The sequence below is a fragment of the Syzygium oleosum genome, unplaced genomic scaffold (genome assembly GCF_021117445.2).
Source record: "Syzygium oleosum isolate NSW1041296 unplaced genomic scaffold, Sole_v2.1 Sole_v2.15, whole genome shotgun sequence".
Classification (NCBI taxonomy): Eukaryota; Viridiplantae; Streptophyta; class Magnoliopsida; order Myrtales; family Myrtaceae; genus Syzygium; species Syzygium oleosum.
Window position 1 is genome coordinate 3,993,811 of NW_026607499.1, and position 17,772 is coordinate 4,011,582.

Genomic DNA, 17,772 nt, shown 5'->3' on the forward strand with positions numbered 1-17,772 from the left:
AAGCGTGGATATTATGATCCACCACATTACTTCCAGACAATCATTAGCAACCTGGTAAGTTGCTTGAAGGAAGGTGAGCATGGTAATACAGTCAGCACATGCAGATGCCTTAATCTCTATGTCTACGCCCTGTGTTCACATTAGTCAGCCAGCAACAGGAGTATGTTTCTCTCTTATGAATCATGTCACTGTTGAGATATGTTATCAGTGGTGAAACTTGGCCGGAATATAAGCTCGGTCTGACTAGCCTTGCATTACACTTGATGAGATCATTCTTCAGAATCATTGATAATCTGACAATTTATTCAACGTAACATCAAGAGAAATTTCTGCAACTTACCCACTTCCATTGGATCCATAAAGAGTTTTGATATGCTGAATGCAATAATGTGCAAGGAAAATGCCGACAGAACTCGATTTGTACACAAAGATGCATACCATACAATTGATTAGTGCTGTACCATCCACATGAATTCCATACTGATGGACTAGTCCATTGCTTCATAAAAAGCACATCTCTTTAGTCTCGCACACATTGCGAGAACTCAATGCCACAAGAATGATGCACCTAGAGAGGATTTCTGTTGACATCTTTGTACAGAAGATACCGACTCCTGGTTTTACCAAGCGCAGCGTACCTGTCATATAGAAAACCAAAGGAGTTAATTCCTCTGAGAAATGAAGCTCATACTAACTTGAGTAAGAGTCAACTGACTAATCGATGGATGGTAGAAGAACAGTATTAATTGCTCTTTCTATTCGTACCACTGAGGCACAAATGGCGCCATCCAAATGGCATCACCTGCTTGAACTGGGTACCTATCAGGAATCAATCAGGTTAAGATTAGTACCATGGTTCGCAAGAAAGGAGAATGATAGAAAGAAAAAAAATCCTACTATTAGGTTATTCAAATGAATTTCAGAAGAAATCTCCAACCCCACAGCAAGAAATTTCAGGGTGAAAGTCTTACCAGCTATTGCCTAAACGATAAATGCCCTGTCCCTCCAAAAGCAGCAAACCATGTTGATTGTAGTGGACCTCCTGCAATAAGAAATATTACAGTGCTTAGTAAGCTGCGGACCAGAATAGCTTGAATGTGCAATTAAATCTAAGAGGTTGTTCAGTGAATCCAGTGCAGAGAGCTTGCTATTCAACAGAGTTATAAAGTCAACCAACAGGGTATGTCAACAATAACTCTGACTTCCCGACCCAAAAAAAAAAAAAAACAATGACTCTGACTTGAAAAGGTGTACACATAGTATTATTTCACACAAATTCCATAACTAATTGTCAGTAGTGACGATTCTCCCACTTTTGCGTTTTGAGATCAATTATTCTATATATATTAAGACAAGCTCACTATCTACAGGAACTCGAAGACATGGCCAAGTTGAAGATTTTACATGGTTTTCTTATATTTTCCAAAAAAGGAACTCTAGGCTATAGAGTTGGTGGAGGAAACTTTATACTAGTTTTTTCTTCATTTTTTTTCTTTTCCTAGTGTTGATCCGGGCAGTTGCCCAACATTACACGGTTGAGACATCTACCGTCGTCCTAGTTGTGTTTTAAGATAGAATAGTTCACTTCTTCTCACTCGTACAGTCACATTCTACATTTGTTTTCAGCTTTGTACTTTCGGAAATTAAATCTCTGTTTCTGTCCTCTGTCCCATTAAATTTTTCTAAATTCCAAAACTTGAATTACATATTTGACCTAACTTCCTTTTTGATTTTTTTGGTCGAAGTCAAACCTTTTTGCTTATTTTAAGGTATGATTTCATATTAAAAATTTAAAATTTGTTCCATTAACTGTAATCTTCTCTATTAAGTTTGACTATTATATACGTATGTCTGTTATACACAATTTGTTTGCACAAGTAAGTCACACAGAGCACATATTTTACCGCATTTTGATTTCCTCCTAATCTGAATTTGGGCAATTGTAATGTGAAATTGGTCATACAAATTTGTACGAAAATTGTCTAATTTTTCCAAATTGCACTTTACTCTATCCGATAGTCAGCTTAACTAAATAAGAAGTGATAACATAAAGAATGACGCTAAGAAATAAAATATGAACCATGCGGTTCTCTGACAGTTTGAACTTTTAGAACAAATACCTCCCCATTCAATTAAGTTGGTATCAGAGTTGGATCTCGAGTTTGATTCCTCTCACTGCCCTTTCATCCATCTATGGGTTATGCCATGAGCAATCAACTATTCTTTAACTCACAGGCAGTGGGTTCACATACTTTATCAAATTAAACTTCACATGAAGAGAATTTTTTTGACGTGAAAATGTTTTCGTTGTCTAAACTCCTAGGACAAATTATCACACCGCTGAACTCTAATGTAATGAAATTTTGTTTTGAGGGACAAAAATTTTCAAGTAGTTTCTAGATCCCGTGCATTGCAAGGATCATGTTCCAGTACTTAACCAAATTTAATTTCCAAAAGAAAAAATACCTTGACATTAAGGAATTCACCAGGTTGAAAATCCATGATCTGTATACAAGAATATATCATCGGGTCAGAGCAAACAAGAATTAGATCATCTCTAAAATATTTAACTTATGCAAAAATGTCAAATGTTTATCACCTCTAATTTTGGGTGGTCAACGTGGAGGGAAGCCCTTAGCACTTACCACTAATTTTTGTTAATGTTTTTGAAAGCAAAAGCCAGTTTAAAGCCAATTTGCAAAAACTAGAAAAAAAAGCCAGAAGCAGCAGCTGCTCCACCAGCTTTTGGCTTGTGCCTTTTAGCTTCTTAATAAATTAAATGTGACAATATGAGGATTACCTAAGAAAAATTTTGAAATGTAAAGTGATAACAAATTTTGTTTGAATTTTTTTGAGTAGCAACAAGTAAAAGTAGAAAATGTTAAATGTTCACCTAATTATATTTGAACGAATAAGAGCAACAGCTCAAGTAAAAATCCGAAAGATACAGTTTAAGGGGGAAAATAACAGGTCTAAGCCATCCCAATAAGGCTCCAGGCCAAGTGTGAAACATGGGATGAGTATGCTACGCTCTATATTTCGAGACAAAATTCAATAGAAATGCATCCTCACCACTCGGGAATTGCCTTGTCAAATATCAATTTTCCTGGTGGCTATTAGATGCACAATTAAGTACTGACAGAATGATAGAACTGCATTGCCAACAAAATAGTTTAGGAAGACTATCATGGCTTACGTGAATATTGAAGTCATAAGCAACGGAGGTAGGAAGAAGCTTCCTAAGTTCAAAAACCTGGTGGCACCACAAGAAATGAAGAGACACAGCATTGTTGAAAACGATAATATCCACCACGAGAATTACAAGCAAATTGTACAAGAAATTGCTAGCATCTGACAGTCAAAAGTTAGTCAAAAACATCAGTTCCAAAGAATTCTGAGAAAAAATAAAAGGCTGTGAATAGATGATACTGAAACATTGTTCCCGACTAACCTCTCCTGGAGTTTCCAGAAGTGGCTGCTTGTCTGTTGAACCAACAATCACCTCAGCAACATGACCGTCCAGAGAGGCATATCTAATGGGAAAAACAATTTCTGTTAATACTTTTCAGGATCAAAGAGACAGACTTGACTATCCGCAAGATTTAAGACAACTGCATTTGTTGTTTACCATTTAACCATATGAAAACATCAATAACTGAACTAGACCTCCTCTATGACTGATGGTGCACTACATAGTACATCTGCAAGGGAATCATCTCTCTCTCTCTCTCTCTCTTAAAGCTCAAAGTTGATTATCTAGATCTAGAGGAGGCCGGAAAAAACCTTCTTTCAATGACCACCAGAGTAGCAGGGGCATCGGCACTGAGAGAATGTTCAACATTTGGAGAGAGATAAGCATATGAATCAACCTAAAGATAGAAACACATGATAAGAATCTTGAAAGACCAACATCAACAGATAGGAAAAGAGAAGGTTTCTCAACATTGGAACTGAGGAGCATGTAATATACATTAATACTACTCATGAAAGCAGCAGCTTTAGCTACTTCTCCCAGCTTCAATAAAAATGTGCTTATCGTGCATGCAAAATAGTTAATGTAACTAGACACTGTAAAAAGTAAGATTTTTAACATGCATAATTAACTTAGTCAATGTTTGACATTGTTGGTAGGAAGGTAAGAAGTGGTAAACCCTTACCTAGACTCATAAGGTTTTGTGTTTAACAATTGATAGCTATCTTCTCCCCCTATTTGCCTAACAAATTTTTTAAAGCTTGCTATCCAGGCCACAACACAAAGGTCTTCAAAGGAATGGCGCTGAAGTAACTTGATAACTTGACGGTCATTCATAACTCATATGATATCATTATCATGCAGCAAATCTACAATAATAGTTTACATCGATACTTCCTGGTGGCTTCCCAAACGGTGTGTCGGTATGTTAATATCAAAGATTCAAAACTTTCTTTTAGCTTCACCTGCATGAACTCAAGCATAAAATAAATGATTGAGAGTTTCAATACTCCAACTCCACCTCGTGTGCAACTTAGGAAAGAATTGACAATAGCTATCACCAATTAATTCCGTTTCAAACACACAATGACATATTCTTAGTCCGACAAATTACATGCCATCAGTTGACAGATATAAGCTCAATTGTCATACCATCAGCCGTTGGCTCTTGCTGGACATAGCGAGAGAGACCGTACCCTGCACCACGCATATGAACCTAAACGGAAATTGAGCTCTTGAGTTCTCATTGACCAAAACAAAAAATTTTAAAGACAGAGATTTCAATTCTCCAAATTTCAAGCAAACAAGATATTTCTGGGGCAGTTATAACGAGAATAAAAATAAAAATAAAAAGAACAACATATGGACCTTTCTATGTCACTCGGAGGAAGTCCTGATCTTGAATTTTCTGCACAAAGCATAGTGAAAACACGTAAGAGAGAGAATTCAAAGTGGTACCAAATGATCATGGATGGGACACAACTTGAGTGAAATTTGAGCAATTCTTGGAGAGCTATATACTTGACAAGAATCATTTCAGCTAACATTCATAACCAAGACAAATGCAAATAGAAGCATCTACACCCGCAGCATTAATGCCAAGTTAGGTAATAACTTCCTAAAAGTGCTGTGTATTGTTCATTTAAGTGGCAGCTATATACACCATTTTATGCTTGACTTACAGACCACTAACTCAATCTGACGCAACCTCCTTATAGACCAGCTCAAGATAGAGAAATAAAAGACATCAAGCATCAAGACATGGGATCAACTTGACCAGCTGCCCAGATAGCTGAGACATGATGTAGCAAACAACCGCAAAAAGATGCAGCTTTCGAAACTGTCTCAGACAAGCAAGGCATGGGAGCTGATTCTTGATCACCATTGTTTGAGTGTCTTTTATGGTCTCCACTATCCAGGAAGCTCTCAGTAGTCTCTCGATATAGATGATAGCTTGTCGAATATCAGGAAGCCCTCGGTTTGATTGATTCTTGATTGCTTCAAACTTTAGGGTTTTCTTTTCTTCCTTTTTTGGGGCGTCCTCAACAGATTAGTATAAAATGCAAAGGAGGTGCAGTGAATGGTAGCAATAACATTCCATGCATACACCATGAGCTTCATGAAGCTGCTGATACCAAAGAAGCAGGCAAACCTTGCATTTTCGCTAGATACATGACGAAATGTGAACCCATTGCCGGTGTTATCAAGTATGCTGCCAATGTGTTAGTCCTGAGAAATGTATTTAAAGAACTTCAGTAACAAGACAATTCCTACCCATATAAGCATAAGATGGACCAATTACCAATCAGGTAGAGGGCTGAATACTTGACTTTCTGGTGTTATTAAAGCATGGTCTGTTCTGTAAACACTTCTGGTGAATCCCGGCAAATCTGCCAAGGGGGGAAAAGCTCTATCAGTGGAAACACAAACAAGGGAAGAACATCTTTAACCTCGCCTTGGTGAACTTTCAATTTTATCATCAAAAGAGATGGCAAATAAAAGTCGAGGCTTTTCTCAAAAAATCTCTTCACATTGTCTAGGACCAATTCAAGGCCCTAATGATTTGACCTGGCCTGACAAACTGTGGCAGTTATGGGAACTCAAACAACCAAACCAGAGCTTGAGAATCTTTACAACTTGTTTTGCAGCTGAAAATTTTGCGGACATTGAGTCTGATAGATATCCACCTTGAGCAGTAAAAGGAGACTAATATTCATTTTCTAATGTAAATCATCCAGTTCGCTGAGAGAGCCAAAAGATTTTACAATCTAAATTCAGGCATTTCATTAGTCCATCAAGAGAAAAAACATGCCGATTAAAATGTTTTCCGTTTCCATGAATCATGTCACAGTCCTAAAACATCACAACCAGCCTCTACAAATCCTCTCTGTTCATCCAAATAAAAAAGAACATGAGTTTGATTTTAATAAATACTATCGAAAAGTATAGAGTGTGGAGATTTAAGTCAAGGTACAAATCAAAAGAAATGAAAAACTATATTGCTTCACCCAATGAAGAAATTATCTCAACTTCCGAAATGGATTAACAGAAAAAGAATAGAAGCTTAACTTGAAAGACAAATTGATTTAGAAGCTTTAAGAGTAAGCCTCTTGTAGTTGCAAGAAACAACCTTAATCAGAATCTGCCATTTCCAAGATTGACAAAATCTACTAAATTAATGTACATAGCTTCCGAACCTTGAAGGTGAGAAGGGGCCAGTGTAGGATTCGTGACTTTCCAGTACAAGGGCCTCGACTCCGAGTTCGGAGTTCCTTTGACGATTGAAGGCACAGCGCAAAACCCATCTTCGCTCACGGCAACTCTGAACAGACCTGAACGATTTCGACCCACAAAATAAATCTCTCTAACCAGCAAGAAAAATCAAAACTTGGAATACACAGAATCGAGCTCTGTTAAGCAAATGCATCTGCACAGCTCTTGGTGATTTCCCCACGATTCCTCCGCATACAAACAGACAGAAAGCAGGGGAGGTCGAATAGAAAGACAGGACTTCGGACAGTGCACTTACTGAGTGCGACGAGGAGGATTGTCAGAGGCTGCGACGATGCTGAACAAGCAAAGGGATGCTTCATCCTGAGTACGAGAACGCGAGTGAGGCCGAGATTGCGAATGGGAGTAGCAAAGTTTTGGACTTTTCCAGTTCCTTCGCAATGCACAGGGTGATCCTTTCACTTTTTTCAGTGGTTTTCGTGCTTCCACGTTGGAAGCGATGGTTTAGATTGGTGAACATGAAGCGAGAATTGCTCAGGAGCAAGAGGCGTCACTTGTCTGAACCCGCGCCTACTGTGCTGGACACATGCCGGTGGTTGATTTGGTGGATCCTATTCTCGTGTGTGGATCCTGGTGAGACCCACACGCTCAACAGTACAGGACAACCCGGTTCAGTGGACCCGGATCTACGGGAGGAATTCCCAGGAGCAAGGGACACTCACTAGCAAATAAAGGCTCTTTCTTCTTATGCTTTTGAATTGCCCTTTACTCCTTCCATGAAGATTTGTTGGACTAAGTAAATAGATGCTAAGTGTTACAAAGTGAATTTGGGAAATAAGGCACATAATCGTTTCGCCCCCTGCAAAGCGTTTCCATTTTCAAGCTCAAACTTGGGAAAATTTCAATTAAGGACCCAAAGTGCGTTTCTTTTTTCAAAAAAGGACCCCAAGTGGACAATATTTTAATTAAGGACCCAAAGTGCCCAAACTAGTCTCAAATAAGGACCCAGCTCGCCGGTCGGCCAAATGTTCGCTGGCCGGCGACCGTTGGACATTTTCCGGCGCCGGATAGGGGCAATTTTGTCTTTTTCTTTCTTTTTTCTTTTTCCTTTTTTTTTTTCTCTCTTCCCTCTTGTGGCCATCGCCGGCGTCGGGCGACGGCAGTCCTCGCTTGGGTGGGCGAGGGTGGCCCTCGCCGAATCGGGTTCGGGCAAGGGTTACCCTTGCCGGATCTGGCGAGGAACGCCCTCGCCAGCCCAGGAGAGGGTCACCCTCGCCCAACGCCGGCGAGGCCGAGGGCGGCCCTCGCCGCAACCCTCACCAGCCCAGGCGAGGGTTGCCCTCGCTGGATCTGGCGAGGCCAACCCTCGCTTGGGCTGACAAGGCCAAGGGCGGCCCTCACCAGATCTGGGCGGGAGAGAGCCGCCCTCGATTGGGCTAGCGAGGGTTGCGGTGAGGGCCACCCTCGGCCTCGCCGACGTCGGGCGAGGGTCGCCCTCGCCCTCGCCAGATCCAGCGAGGACCGCCCTCGCCCTCGCCCTCGCCGGCAATGGCCACAAGAGGGAAGAGAGAAAAGAAAAAAGGAAAAAGAAAGAAAAAGACAAAATTGCCCCTATCCAGTGCCGGAAAATGTCTCACGGTCGCCGGCTGCCGAGCTGGGTCCTTATTTGAGACTAGTTTGGGTACTTTGGGTCCTTAATTGAAACATTGTCCACTTGGGATCCTTTTTTGAAAAAAGAGACCCACTTTGAGTCCTTAATTGAAAATTTCCTCTCAAACTTTTATCAAGAAATTCTGTGAAATCCGATATTATGATATATTAAGTCCTAATATAACAATGTATTCATTATGATAAACAAAAACATAATTTGAGATTTTCAGAATAATTGTCGTGCAATCCCCATAAAACTCTCACGTCCCAAAATCTTTCTAATCTTGCAACTATTTAAATTAAATTTGCCAATGTGGTATTATTTAGAATGCCTTTATGTGTTCAGAACTTCTTCACCTTTCATCACCCGCATGTGCACGAGCTCTTTTTCTAGTTAGTGGTATAAATGAGAAAACTTCAAGACTGTCTTGTTTGGACCGGAGCTGTATTACTTCCATTTTGTTTGCAGCCTTATGAATGGGCAAAAGTACACCAGAAGTGCCATAATTTGTGTACGGCGATCACTTTGGTGCCATAACTTTTTTTCGGATCACTTTGGTGCCAAGTCGGAGGAAAAGAGATCACTTTAGTGCTAATTTGGCCGGAAATCCGACGTGGCATTTTTTATTCATTTTTTACGCCGAGGTGGCTCGCTGGAGGCTGAGTCAGCGTGTACAGTCAGCATTTTTTATTTTAAATAATTTTTTCCAGCGTGTGCAGTCAGCATTTTTAATTTTAAATAATTTTTTTCCTTTTTTTTCCTCTTCTTTCCTTATTCTTTTCTTTTCTTTTTTTTCTTTTCTCCCCTCGCCGGCCGGCCACCGGCGAAGCCCGGGAAGGGCTGGGCGAGGGCGGCCTTGCCCATGGCCGGCGAGGGGCGGCCTCGCCAGATCTGGGCGAGGCGACCCTCGCCGGCGACAGGCGAGGCCGCCCCTCGCCGGCCCTGGCGAAGGCGACCCTCGCCGACGTCGGGCGAGGGAAGCCCTCGCCTGGGCGGGGTGAGGGTCGCCCTCGCCGGATCTGGCAAGGGCGACCCTCGCCGGCGTCGGGCGAGGGAAGCCCTCGTCTGGGCGGGCGAGGGTCGCCCTCGCCTGAGTCGGGTGTGGGCGACCCTCGCCCGACGCCGGCAAGGGTCGCCCTCGCCAGATCCGACGAGGGGCGGCCTCGCTTGTCGCCGGCGAGGGTCGCCTCGCCCAGATCTAGCAATGCCGCCCTCGCCTAGCCCTTCCCGGGCTTCGCCGATGACCAGTTGGCCACCGGCGAGGGGAGAAAAGAAAAAAAAAGAAAAGAAAAGAAAAAGGAAAAAAGAGGACAAAAAAAAAAGGAAAAAAATTATTTAAAATTAAAAATGCTGATTGTACACGCTGGAAAAAATTATTTAAAATAAAAAATGCTGACTGTACACCCTGACTCAGCCTCCGGCGAGCCACGTCGGCGTCAAAAATGAATAAAAAAATGCCACGTCGGATTTCCGGCCAAATTGGCACTAAAGTGATCTCTCTTCCTCCGACTTGGCACCAAAGTGATCCGAAAAAAAGTTATGGCACCAAAGTGATCGCCGTACACAAGTTATGGCACTTCTGGTGTACTTTTGCCCTTATGAATGTTATTAATATGGTGAGATATTTTGCCTATGATGGTGAGCACATCTAGATATTGAAAGCTGTGAAGAACTGTGTTGAATTAGCAAGAAGTTTTCTTTTTCCAAGCTAGGCAGATCAAGGAATCTCCGGCTTCTCAATTGAAGCTAATATTTTGAATCATTCATGAGGAGACAGAAAGCACAACATAAGAAAACACTTTTTTTCACAGACAGAGACTTTGCATTACCCAGGTTTGGCATGGTGAAGAGCTTTTCCACAATTACTGACAGTAAGCTGAAAATTTTGGTTGAAGTTTGGGGTAGACAGTACAAACAGGCATTTCTCAATGCAACAGGCATACAAATGAATAGTAATCAGAAGAACGAACTTCTGTCTCGTGTAGGAGGGAATTTTATACAACTTCACGACCTAGATGAAATTTGTTCTTCCAATTTGGTACTCTTGGTTTCACATTTAAAGCCTCATCGCTATGGAGATTCACCTCTGCTTCCGAAGCTCCATTTTTTACCAAAATGCCCATTTCTTTGGCACCTGAGAGAATTAGAGCATTAGAACCTTTTCTATCCCGTTGAAAATCCTCTAACAGAAGATACAAGAAAGCATGATGACTTTACCTCCAGGCTTTTCATTTCTGCTTGCTCTTTATTGCCTGTCGATCCCCCAGTGTCCTTTTTCCTTTTCTTCCTATCTTTCTTCGCTTGGAAGCTTGTCAAAGATCTTAAGAACCTGGTGATCGTGATTTTGTAGTTTCCAAGACAAGCCGGAGCCGTCTCCAATTTTTGTTTTCTCTGGACAGCGACAGTCTATCAAAGTTGTTGATCAGGAAACAATGATAAGTACAATGTACTCAGCTGTTGCTGATATGCACATCTTCAGGAGCATTCGCATAATTGTGAAGCTAACAATTGATAGGTCAATGCTAAAAATGTACATAACTATTTTCCTCTTTTGTGCATGGTAAGGGTGTCTCAAACTTGTGACTTAGTCAAACGTCATGATCACAAACTGGACTCTGCATATACATAATGTTATTGAGCATCTTCCATAAAATTTTCCCAAATAACAGGAAAAAACTTTTGAATCAAGATAAGGACAGGATTCCTTACTTTGTCTGAAATTCGGTAATTGTTTGTAGAGATAGGTGCTGGGAGTAGGGATGTGGATTCGGCGGCGGGGTGAGCAGATTTCCGGAGGTGCTGGCAGTAATGAAGAAGTTCGGCCCTTCTATTGTATCCTTTGCCAGAAAAAGTACCTTTGCTCTGAATTTGCCTTTCTTCATTGGGGCGATGAAGGTGGTGGTGGTGGTGGTGATGGTAGTGATGGCGGTGATGATGAGGGCGGTGACTCGGATTTGGTGAACTGAGCTTCCTCCTTTGTGGCTTCTCCACATACACCGAGATCAGTACTGCTTTGTCTTTGCTGCATGACGCCTGAAGCTGCAAACAAAAGTAAAAAAAAAACAGTTCATGTCATAGAAAATTCAGACAGAGAGAGATTAGTATTCACCATTTTGGTGGGCATTCTCAGCAAAGGAGTATCGATCAGATGCAATGAGATGATCTTAGTATGTGCAAGAACATAAATGGGTTTATATGTTTCTCATAAAAAGTATTGATGCAATTCAGTAATTTTGGTGGATTCGATGCACCAGAAGAGGATACAGATATACAAAACTTTAAGACTGACAAAATGAGAAGGCTGATAGAAAACTTCACTATCTTCGATTTGACCGAAACCAATCCCAATACATGTTAAACAAGGAGCCACCAAATGTGCAAATCCGGCTATGCTTTGATATATAATATTCCCCTGTAAAAAGGACGACATTGTTGGGACCATCAAATGCATTAATTAACAAACATGTTAATTAACAAACATGTTAATTGGCCCGCAACAAGAAAGCTAGCAAGAGGTTCCAAATCCATTGGATTGTCTCTCTTTTCTGACAATATGATAGAAGTTATCATCTATACACTCAGGAATCTAATTGGCCCGCAACAATTTGACTCTTGACCCTCGCAATTGTTGTCAAGTAATAGTGCTTATATATGCAAAACAAAGTTGTTTGACAAACCTGAAATCACATTCTGACGAGTAATCCGAATGTCGACGAATGATCCGAGCCCAACGAATTCACGTTGTGTCCTTAAGACAATTTGTCCCCTCTACCGGTACCCAAGGTTGTTGAACAATTGTCTCCCAGGATAGAACGGATCGCCTTTCCAAAGAAGCGGTACTTCTTCAAAGGAAATGTTCGAACGCAACTTCACAGAATAATCGCACAAATGACAATGATGAAGAAACGGAAAAAATGAAAAATGTCTAGAGTGCGTCGAGAAAAAACGGGAAAAAGTCTCGTGGGAAAAAATGCCACTAAGAGTCACTATTCCGAACAGAACAGTTCGGATATATATAGCGAAAATGAAGAGTCGCGAGCAATGAAGCGGTTTTTTTCGTTCGGTCCGTGAACAGTCGCGAGCACTCGCTTGAACCGAAGCAGTTTTCGTTTGGTTCGTGAACAGTCGCGAGCAACGTTTCGGGCGAACCGAACCTCATGAACAGACATGTTTGTTTGTCCAAAAAAATTAATTAATTAATTTCTAACAAAACGTGTTTGTTCGGGAAAAAAAAAATCGATAGAGAATGGACCCGGGCCCGAGCTGAGCCGGCCGGACGGCGGCGGCGCGCGCGCGGGGGGACTGACCTAGCTCGGCGAAGGTCCTCTCCCTTCCACAAAAGTGGGGTACCCCTTGGGGCCCAAACCCATTTGAGAGACTCATCTAAATAAACCATCTCCCATCACAACTTCTATCCAATGTGGGACTATTTCCATCCACACTTCTCATTCACAATTTATGGATTTTTGATACTAAAATCCCAACAATCCCCCACGTGAATGAGAAGTTCAGATATCATGACTCTTCGTGTATGCATGAGATGCAATGTGCGATTATTCCATGAAAAAACGTTGCATTGGGATAAGTAGTCTGAGGCTTTGAACTTTCCCTAGTGAGACCTATCGGACTTACTCAATCAATCAGTAGACTTGATGTCTTTGAACTGTCGACCTTCGGTGTAAGTCAAGACAATAGAAATCACACAATTATCTCTCAAATAAAGTTGGTTCTCACTGTTGTGTTCGTTTTGGCCATTAATACCGCCTGGTTTCATGAGTGCTTTGAAGAATTTGGCCTTTCAAATTCTTCATAGAAGCAGCCCTCACTTCACACTCACATAGGTGATTTCTGATTGTGTGGTATATTACATACCCGAATCAGAATCATTAAAAGCTTACACTTAACTTTCACATGTTAGTACTGTCTCCATACGAGAATGAGTAAGAGTTGACAGTACACTACTCCGCCTGCATAACTTGGTTGTCCCTTTGAACCTAGATCTTGAGATCTCCAGTCAACTAGGTAGGGTTTTCGCTATGATGACTTATTTTATAGGCCTTAAACCCATTCCCCTTAATGTTTTTACAACCAACTCTCTAGTTAGGCCTTTTGTTAATGGATCCGCAACATTATCTTTTGACTTCACATAGTCAATCGTGATAATTCCACTAGAGAGTAGTTGTCTTATAGTATCGTGTCTTCGACGTATATGTCGGGACTTTCCGTTATACATGACATTCCTTGCCCTGCCTAGTGCCGCTTAACTATCACAATGAATACACATAGCTGGCATTGGTTTAGACCAATTAGGAATGTCTTCTAGGAAATTTCGAAGCCACTCAGCTTCATCACCGGCCTTATCCAAAGCAATGAATTCTGCTTCCATAGTAAACCTTGTAATACAAGTTTGTTTAGATGACTTCCAAGACACTGCTCCCCCACCAAGTATAAACACATACCCACTTGTGGATTTTGTGTCTCTTGTGTCGGTTATCCAATTTGCATCATAATATCCTTCAAGTACCGCTGGATACTCTGTGTAGTGCAAAGCATAATTTTGAGTGTGCTTCAAATAGCCCAATACACGTTTCATAGCTTTCCAATGATTTTCATTTGGACTAATTGTAAATCGACTTAGCTTGCTCACAGCACAAGCTATGTCTGGCCTAGTACAGTTCATGACATACATTAGACTGCCTAGTATACTAGCATACTCATTTTGAGCTTTGCTTTCACCAGTATTCTTTGAAAGATGTAAATTAACATCTATCGGAGTCTTTACTGGTACAACGTATAGATTCTTGCACTTTCCATGAATCGTCTCAATATAATGGGACTGTGATAGAGTTAATCCTCCAGATATCTTGTGGATTTTAATTCCTAAAATAACATCTGCAACCCCCATATCTTTCATATCAAATTTACTTGTGAGCATTCGTTTGGTCGTATTGACAACCGCAATATTGCTACCCATTATAAGCATGTCATCTACATACAAGCACAAAATAGCAAAACCATTATGAGTGTTCTTAACATATACACATTTATCACACTCATTAATCTTAAAACCATTCGACAACATGACTTGGTCGAATTTAGCATGCCATTGTTTTGGTGCTTGTTTCAATCCATAGAGTGACTTGATAAGCCGACATACTTTCTTCTCTTGTCTTGGAACAATGAACCCTTCGGGTTGTTCCAAATATATTTCTTCTTCCAAATCCCCGTTTAAGAAAGCCGTTTTAACATCCATTTGATGGATTTCAAGCCTATACACCGCTGCTATGGCAATTAACATCCTTATAGATGTAATTCTAGTAACAGGTGAATAAGTGTCAAAATAATCAAGGCCTTCTCGTTGCTTGTATCCTTTTACCACAAGCCTAGCTTTATACTTATCAATAGTACCTTCCGCTTTTATTTTCCTCTTGAAAATTCACTTACATTGTAGTGGTTTATTACCAAGAGGAATGTCAACCAATTCCCATGTATGGTTTGACAATATGGATTCAACTTCACTATTGATAGCTTCTTTCCAAAACGGGGCTTCTGGGGATGTTACAGCCTCTTTAAAGGTCCGAGGCTCATTCTCTAACAAATATGTTAGAAAATCATTTCCAAAGGACTTAGAAGTTCTTTGTCTTTTACTACGTCTAGGTTCATCCTCTATAGGATCGCTTTTAGGTGTAGTATCCCGAGGCCTCTTATCATTGTTAATTGGCTCATATACTATGTTATACGGAAATATATTTTCAAAGAACGAAGCGTCCCTTGACTCAATGATCGTATTAACATGTATATCGGGGACCTCAGACTTATGAACAAGAAATCAATATGCATTACTATTAATAGCCTATCCAATAAAGACACAATCAACGGTTTTCGGTCCTATTTTAACCTTTTTAGGTTTAGGAATCGCAACCTTAGCTAAGCACCCCCACACTTTGAGATATTTCAAATTAGGCATTCTGCCTTTCCACTTCTCATAGGGAGTTTGTTGTGTCTTTCTGTGGGGTACTCTATTCAAAATAAAAATGGCGTCAAAATAGCTTCCCCCCACAAATTTTGTGGTAAACCGGAACTATTCAACAATGCATTCATTGTTTCCTTTAAAGACCGGTTTTTCCTTTCCGCCACTCTATTAGCTTGTGGCGCATAAGGAGGAGTAATTTGATGAATAATACCAAACTCAGAACAAATTTCTTCAAAAGGAAATTCATATTCACCTCCTCTATCACTTCTTATCATCTTAATTTTCTTATTTAACTGAGTTTCAACTTCGGACTTATAAGTTCTAAAAGCATTCATAGCCTCATCTTTGCTACTAAGCAAATAAACATAACAATACCTCGAGCAGTCATCTATAAACGTTATAAAATACTTCTTACCACCTCTTGACAGTATTGCTTTCAAATCACAAATGTCTGTGTGTATTAAATCTAAAGGTTCTGTGATTCTATTATCTATAGAATGAAAAGGAGGCTTAGAAAATTTTGATTCAACACATACTTGGCATTTTTCACTTGGACAGTCGAATTTTGGCAATAACCCCATGTTCATTAATTCTTTATTGACTTATAATTAACATGTCCTAGTCTAACATGCCATAAATTAGGAGACTCAAGCACATAAGCAGAAACAACTTTATTCATAACATCATTGGGTACAACAGTCATTACATTCAACTTGAATAGACCATCACTAAGATAACCCTTTCCTACATACATCTCATTTTTGGAGAGTACAAACTTATCAGATATAAACACCAACTTGAAATCATTCTTGCTAAGAAGAGATCCGGACACTAAATTCTTGCGTATGTCTGGCACATGTAGCATATTATTTAATGTCACAACTTTCCCATATGTCATCTTCAAAACAACCTTTCCAACACCTCAACCTTAGAAGTTGATGAATTACCCATGTAGAGTTTTTCATCACCTTCCATAAGCGTGTATGATGAGAACATAGATTTATTGGCGCATATATGACGAGTTGCTCCAGTATCAATCCACCATTCTTTGGGGTTTCCCACCATGTTGCACTCGGATATCATAGCAGTAAGATTGATATCATCAGCACCATTGGAAATCTGTTCCACCACATTCGCCTAAGTCATCTTTCTTTTCTTGGCTCTATAGTCTTTGGCACGACGTCCAGACTTTCCACAATTATAGCATTTGCCAATGAATTTTTTCAGGCCTTGGGTGGATCGCTATTCATAGTTTTTCCTCTTCTTGTTGGTTTTTTATCCTTCTTCAACAACGTTGGCCCTTGAGACCGCCAGATTGCTGCTAACTTTCTTCTCGGAATTCCTATTGTCTTCCTCTATCCTCAATTGAACAATTAAGTCTTCAAGTGATAATTCCTTTCTCTTGTGTTTGAGATAGTTCTTGAAATCTTTCCAAGACGGTGGTAACTTTTCAATGAAAGCAGCCACTTGAAATGATTCACTAATCATCATGCCTTCAGCATGAATGTCATGCATGATCACTTGAAGTTCTTGAACTTGACTTAAGACGGTTTTAGAGTCTACCATCTTGAAGTCCAGAAATTTGCCGACGATGAATTTCTTCAACCCAGCATCTTCCATTTTGTATTTCTTGTCTAAACTTTCCCACAACTCCTTAGCCGTTTTTAGCGGACTATAAACGTTGTAGAGGGAATTGTACAGACCATTGAGGATATAGTTGCGACACAGAAAGTCAGAATGCTTCCATGCATCTATAGCATCAATCTTTTCCTCGTTTGTCTCTCCTTCATCCAACTTCGGAGCATCCTCCATGAGGAACCTTGCCAAGTTCAAAGTGGTGAGATAGAACAACATCTTCTGTTGCCATCTCTTGACTTCAGCCCCGTTGAACTTTTCTAGCTTCTCTCCATGAGTCGGAACAGACGCAATAGGCGTCATTGATGTTGTAGCCATTTCTAAAGTCACAAAGACAGAAATGATTGAGAAATGCAATTATACAAACACGAGAAATTGTCTTAAGATTGTTGTTAAGTAATAGTGCTTGTATATGCAAAACAAAGTTGTTTGACAAACCTGAAATCACGTTCTGATGAGTAATCCGAATGTCGACGAATGATCCGAGCTCAACGAATTCACGTTGTATCCTTAAGACAATTTGTCCCCTCTACCGGTACCCAAGGTTGTTGAACAATTGTCTCCCAGGATAGAACGGATCGCCTTTCCAAAGAAGCGGTACTTCTTCAAAGGAAATGTTCGAACGCAACTTCGCAGAATAATCGCACAAATGACAATGATGAAGAAACGGAAAAAATGAAAAATGTCTAGAGTGCGTCGGGAAAAAACGGGAAAAAGTCTCACGGGAAAAAATGCCACTAAGAGTCACTATTCAGAACAGAACAGTTCGGATATATATAGCGAAAATGAAGAGTCGCGAGCAATGAAGTG

At 40.4% G+C, this 17,772-nt stretch overlaps 2 protein-coding genes across 3 annotated transcripts; both read right to left on the bottom strand.

The window, feature by feature from the left end:
- Window positions 1-326: 326 nt before the first annotated feature.
- LOC115689262 ((S)-ureidoglycine aminohydrolase) lies at window positions 327-7,208 on the bottom strand. Of its 2 annotated transcripts, XM_030615264.2 has the most exons (13): window positions 7,002-7,207; window positions 6,670-6,804; window positions 5,775-5,862; window positions 5,625-5,701; window positions 4,841-4,880; window positions 4,625-4,688; window positions 3,784-3,869; window positions 3,452-3,533; window positions 3,197-3,253; window positions 2,467-2,505; window positions 972-1,042; window positions 766-819; window positions 327-638 (listed from the first exon to the last, which is right to left on the bottom strand). In XM_030615264.2, exons 1-13 carry the CDS (start codon window positions 7,063-7,065, stop codon window positions 569-571), a joined length of 927 nt encoding a protein of 308 aa, XP_030471124.1. In that variant the 5' UTR covers window positions 7,066-7,207; the 3' UTR covers window positions 327-568. The 2 variants fall into 2 exon arrangements, 1 of the variants encoding a protein (XP_030471124.1); XR_008818095.1 differs by lacking the exons at window positions 327-638; window positions 766-819 and having other exon boundaries at window positions 979-1,042; window positions 3,073-3,253; window positions 7,002-7,208.
- A 3,050-nt stretch (window positions 7,209-10,258) lies between these two features.
- LOC130140071 (uncharacterized) lies at window positions 10,259-17,265 on the bottom strand. Its single transcript, XM_056318436.1, has 3 exons — window positions 17,077-17,265; window positions 11,064-11,393; window positions 10,259-10,760 (listed from the first exon to the last, which is right to left on the bottom strand). Exons 1-3 carry the CDS (start codon window positions 17,263-17,265, stop codon window positions 10,518-10,520), a joined length of 762 nt encoding a protein of 253 aa, XP_056174411.1. The 3' UTR covers window positions 10,259-10,517.
- Window positions 17,266-17,772: the final 507 nt, after the last annotated feature.

Bases quoted from the DNA above. Each gene is read 5' to 3' on its own strand.
- LOC115689262 (XM_030615264.2), bottom strand. From the start codon at position 7,065: ATGAAGCATCCCTTTGCTTGTTCAGCATCGTCGCAGCCTCTGACAATC. The intron at 4,689-4,840 runs GTCCATATGTTG...ATTTCCGTTTAG, and splicing joins CCTCCGAGTGACATAGAAAG to GTTCATATGCGTGGTGCAGG. The intron at 3,870-4,624 runs GTATGACAATTG...TTCTATCTTTAG, and splicing joins GCAAGAGCCAACGGCTGATG to GTTGATTCATATGCTTATCT.
- LOC130140071 (XM_056318436.1), bottom strand. From the start codon at position 17,265: ATGACGCCTATTGCGTCTGTTCCGACTCATGGAGAGAAGCTAGAAAAG. The intron at 11,394-17,076 runs GCATGGAAGCAT...TTTTGTTTGCAG, and splicing joins AAAAGATTGATGCTATAGAT to CTTCAGGCGTCATGCAGCAA. The intron at 10,761-11,063 runs GTAAGGAATCCT...CAACTTTGATAG, and splicing joins ATTACCGAATTTCAGACAAA to ACTGTCGCTGTCCAGAGAAA.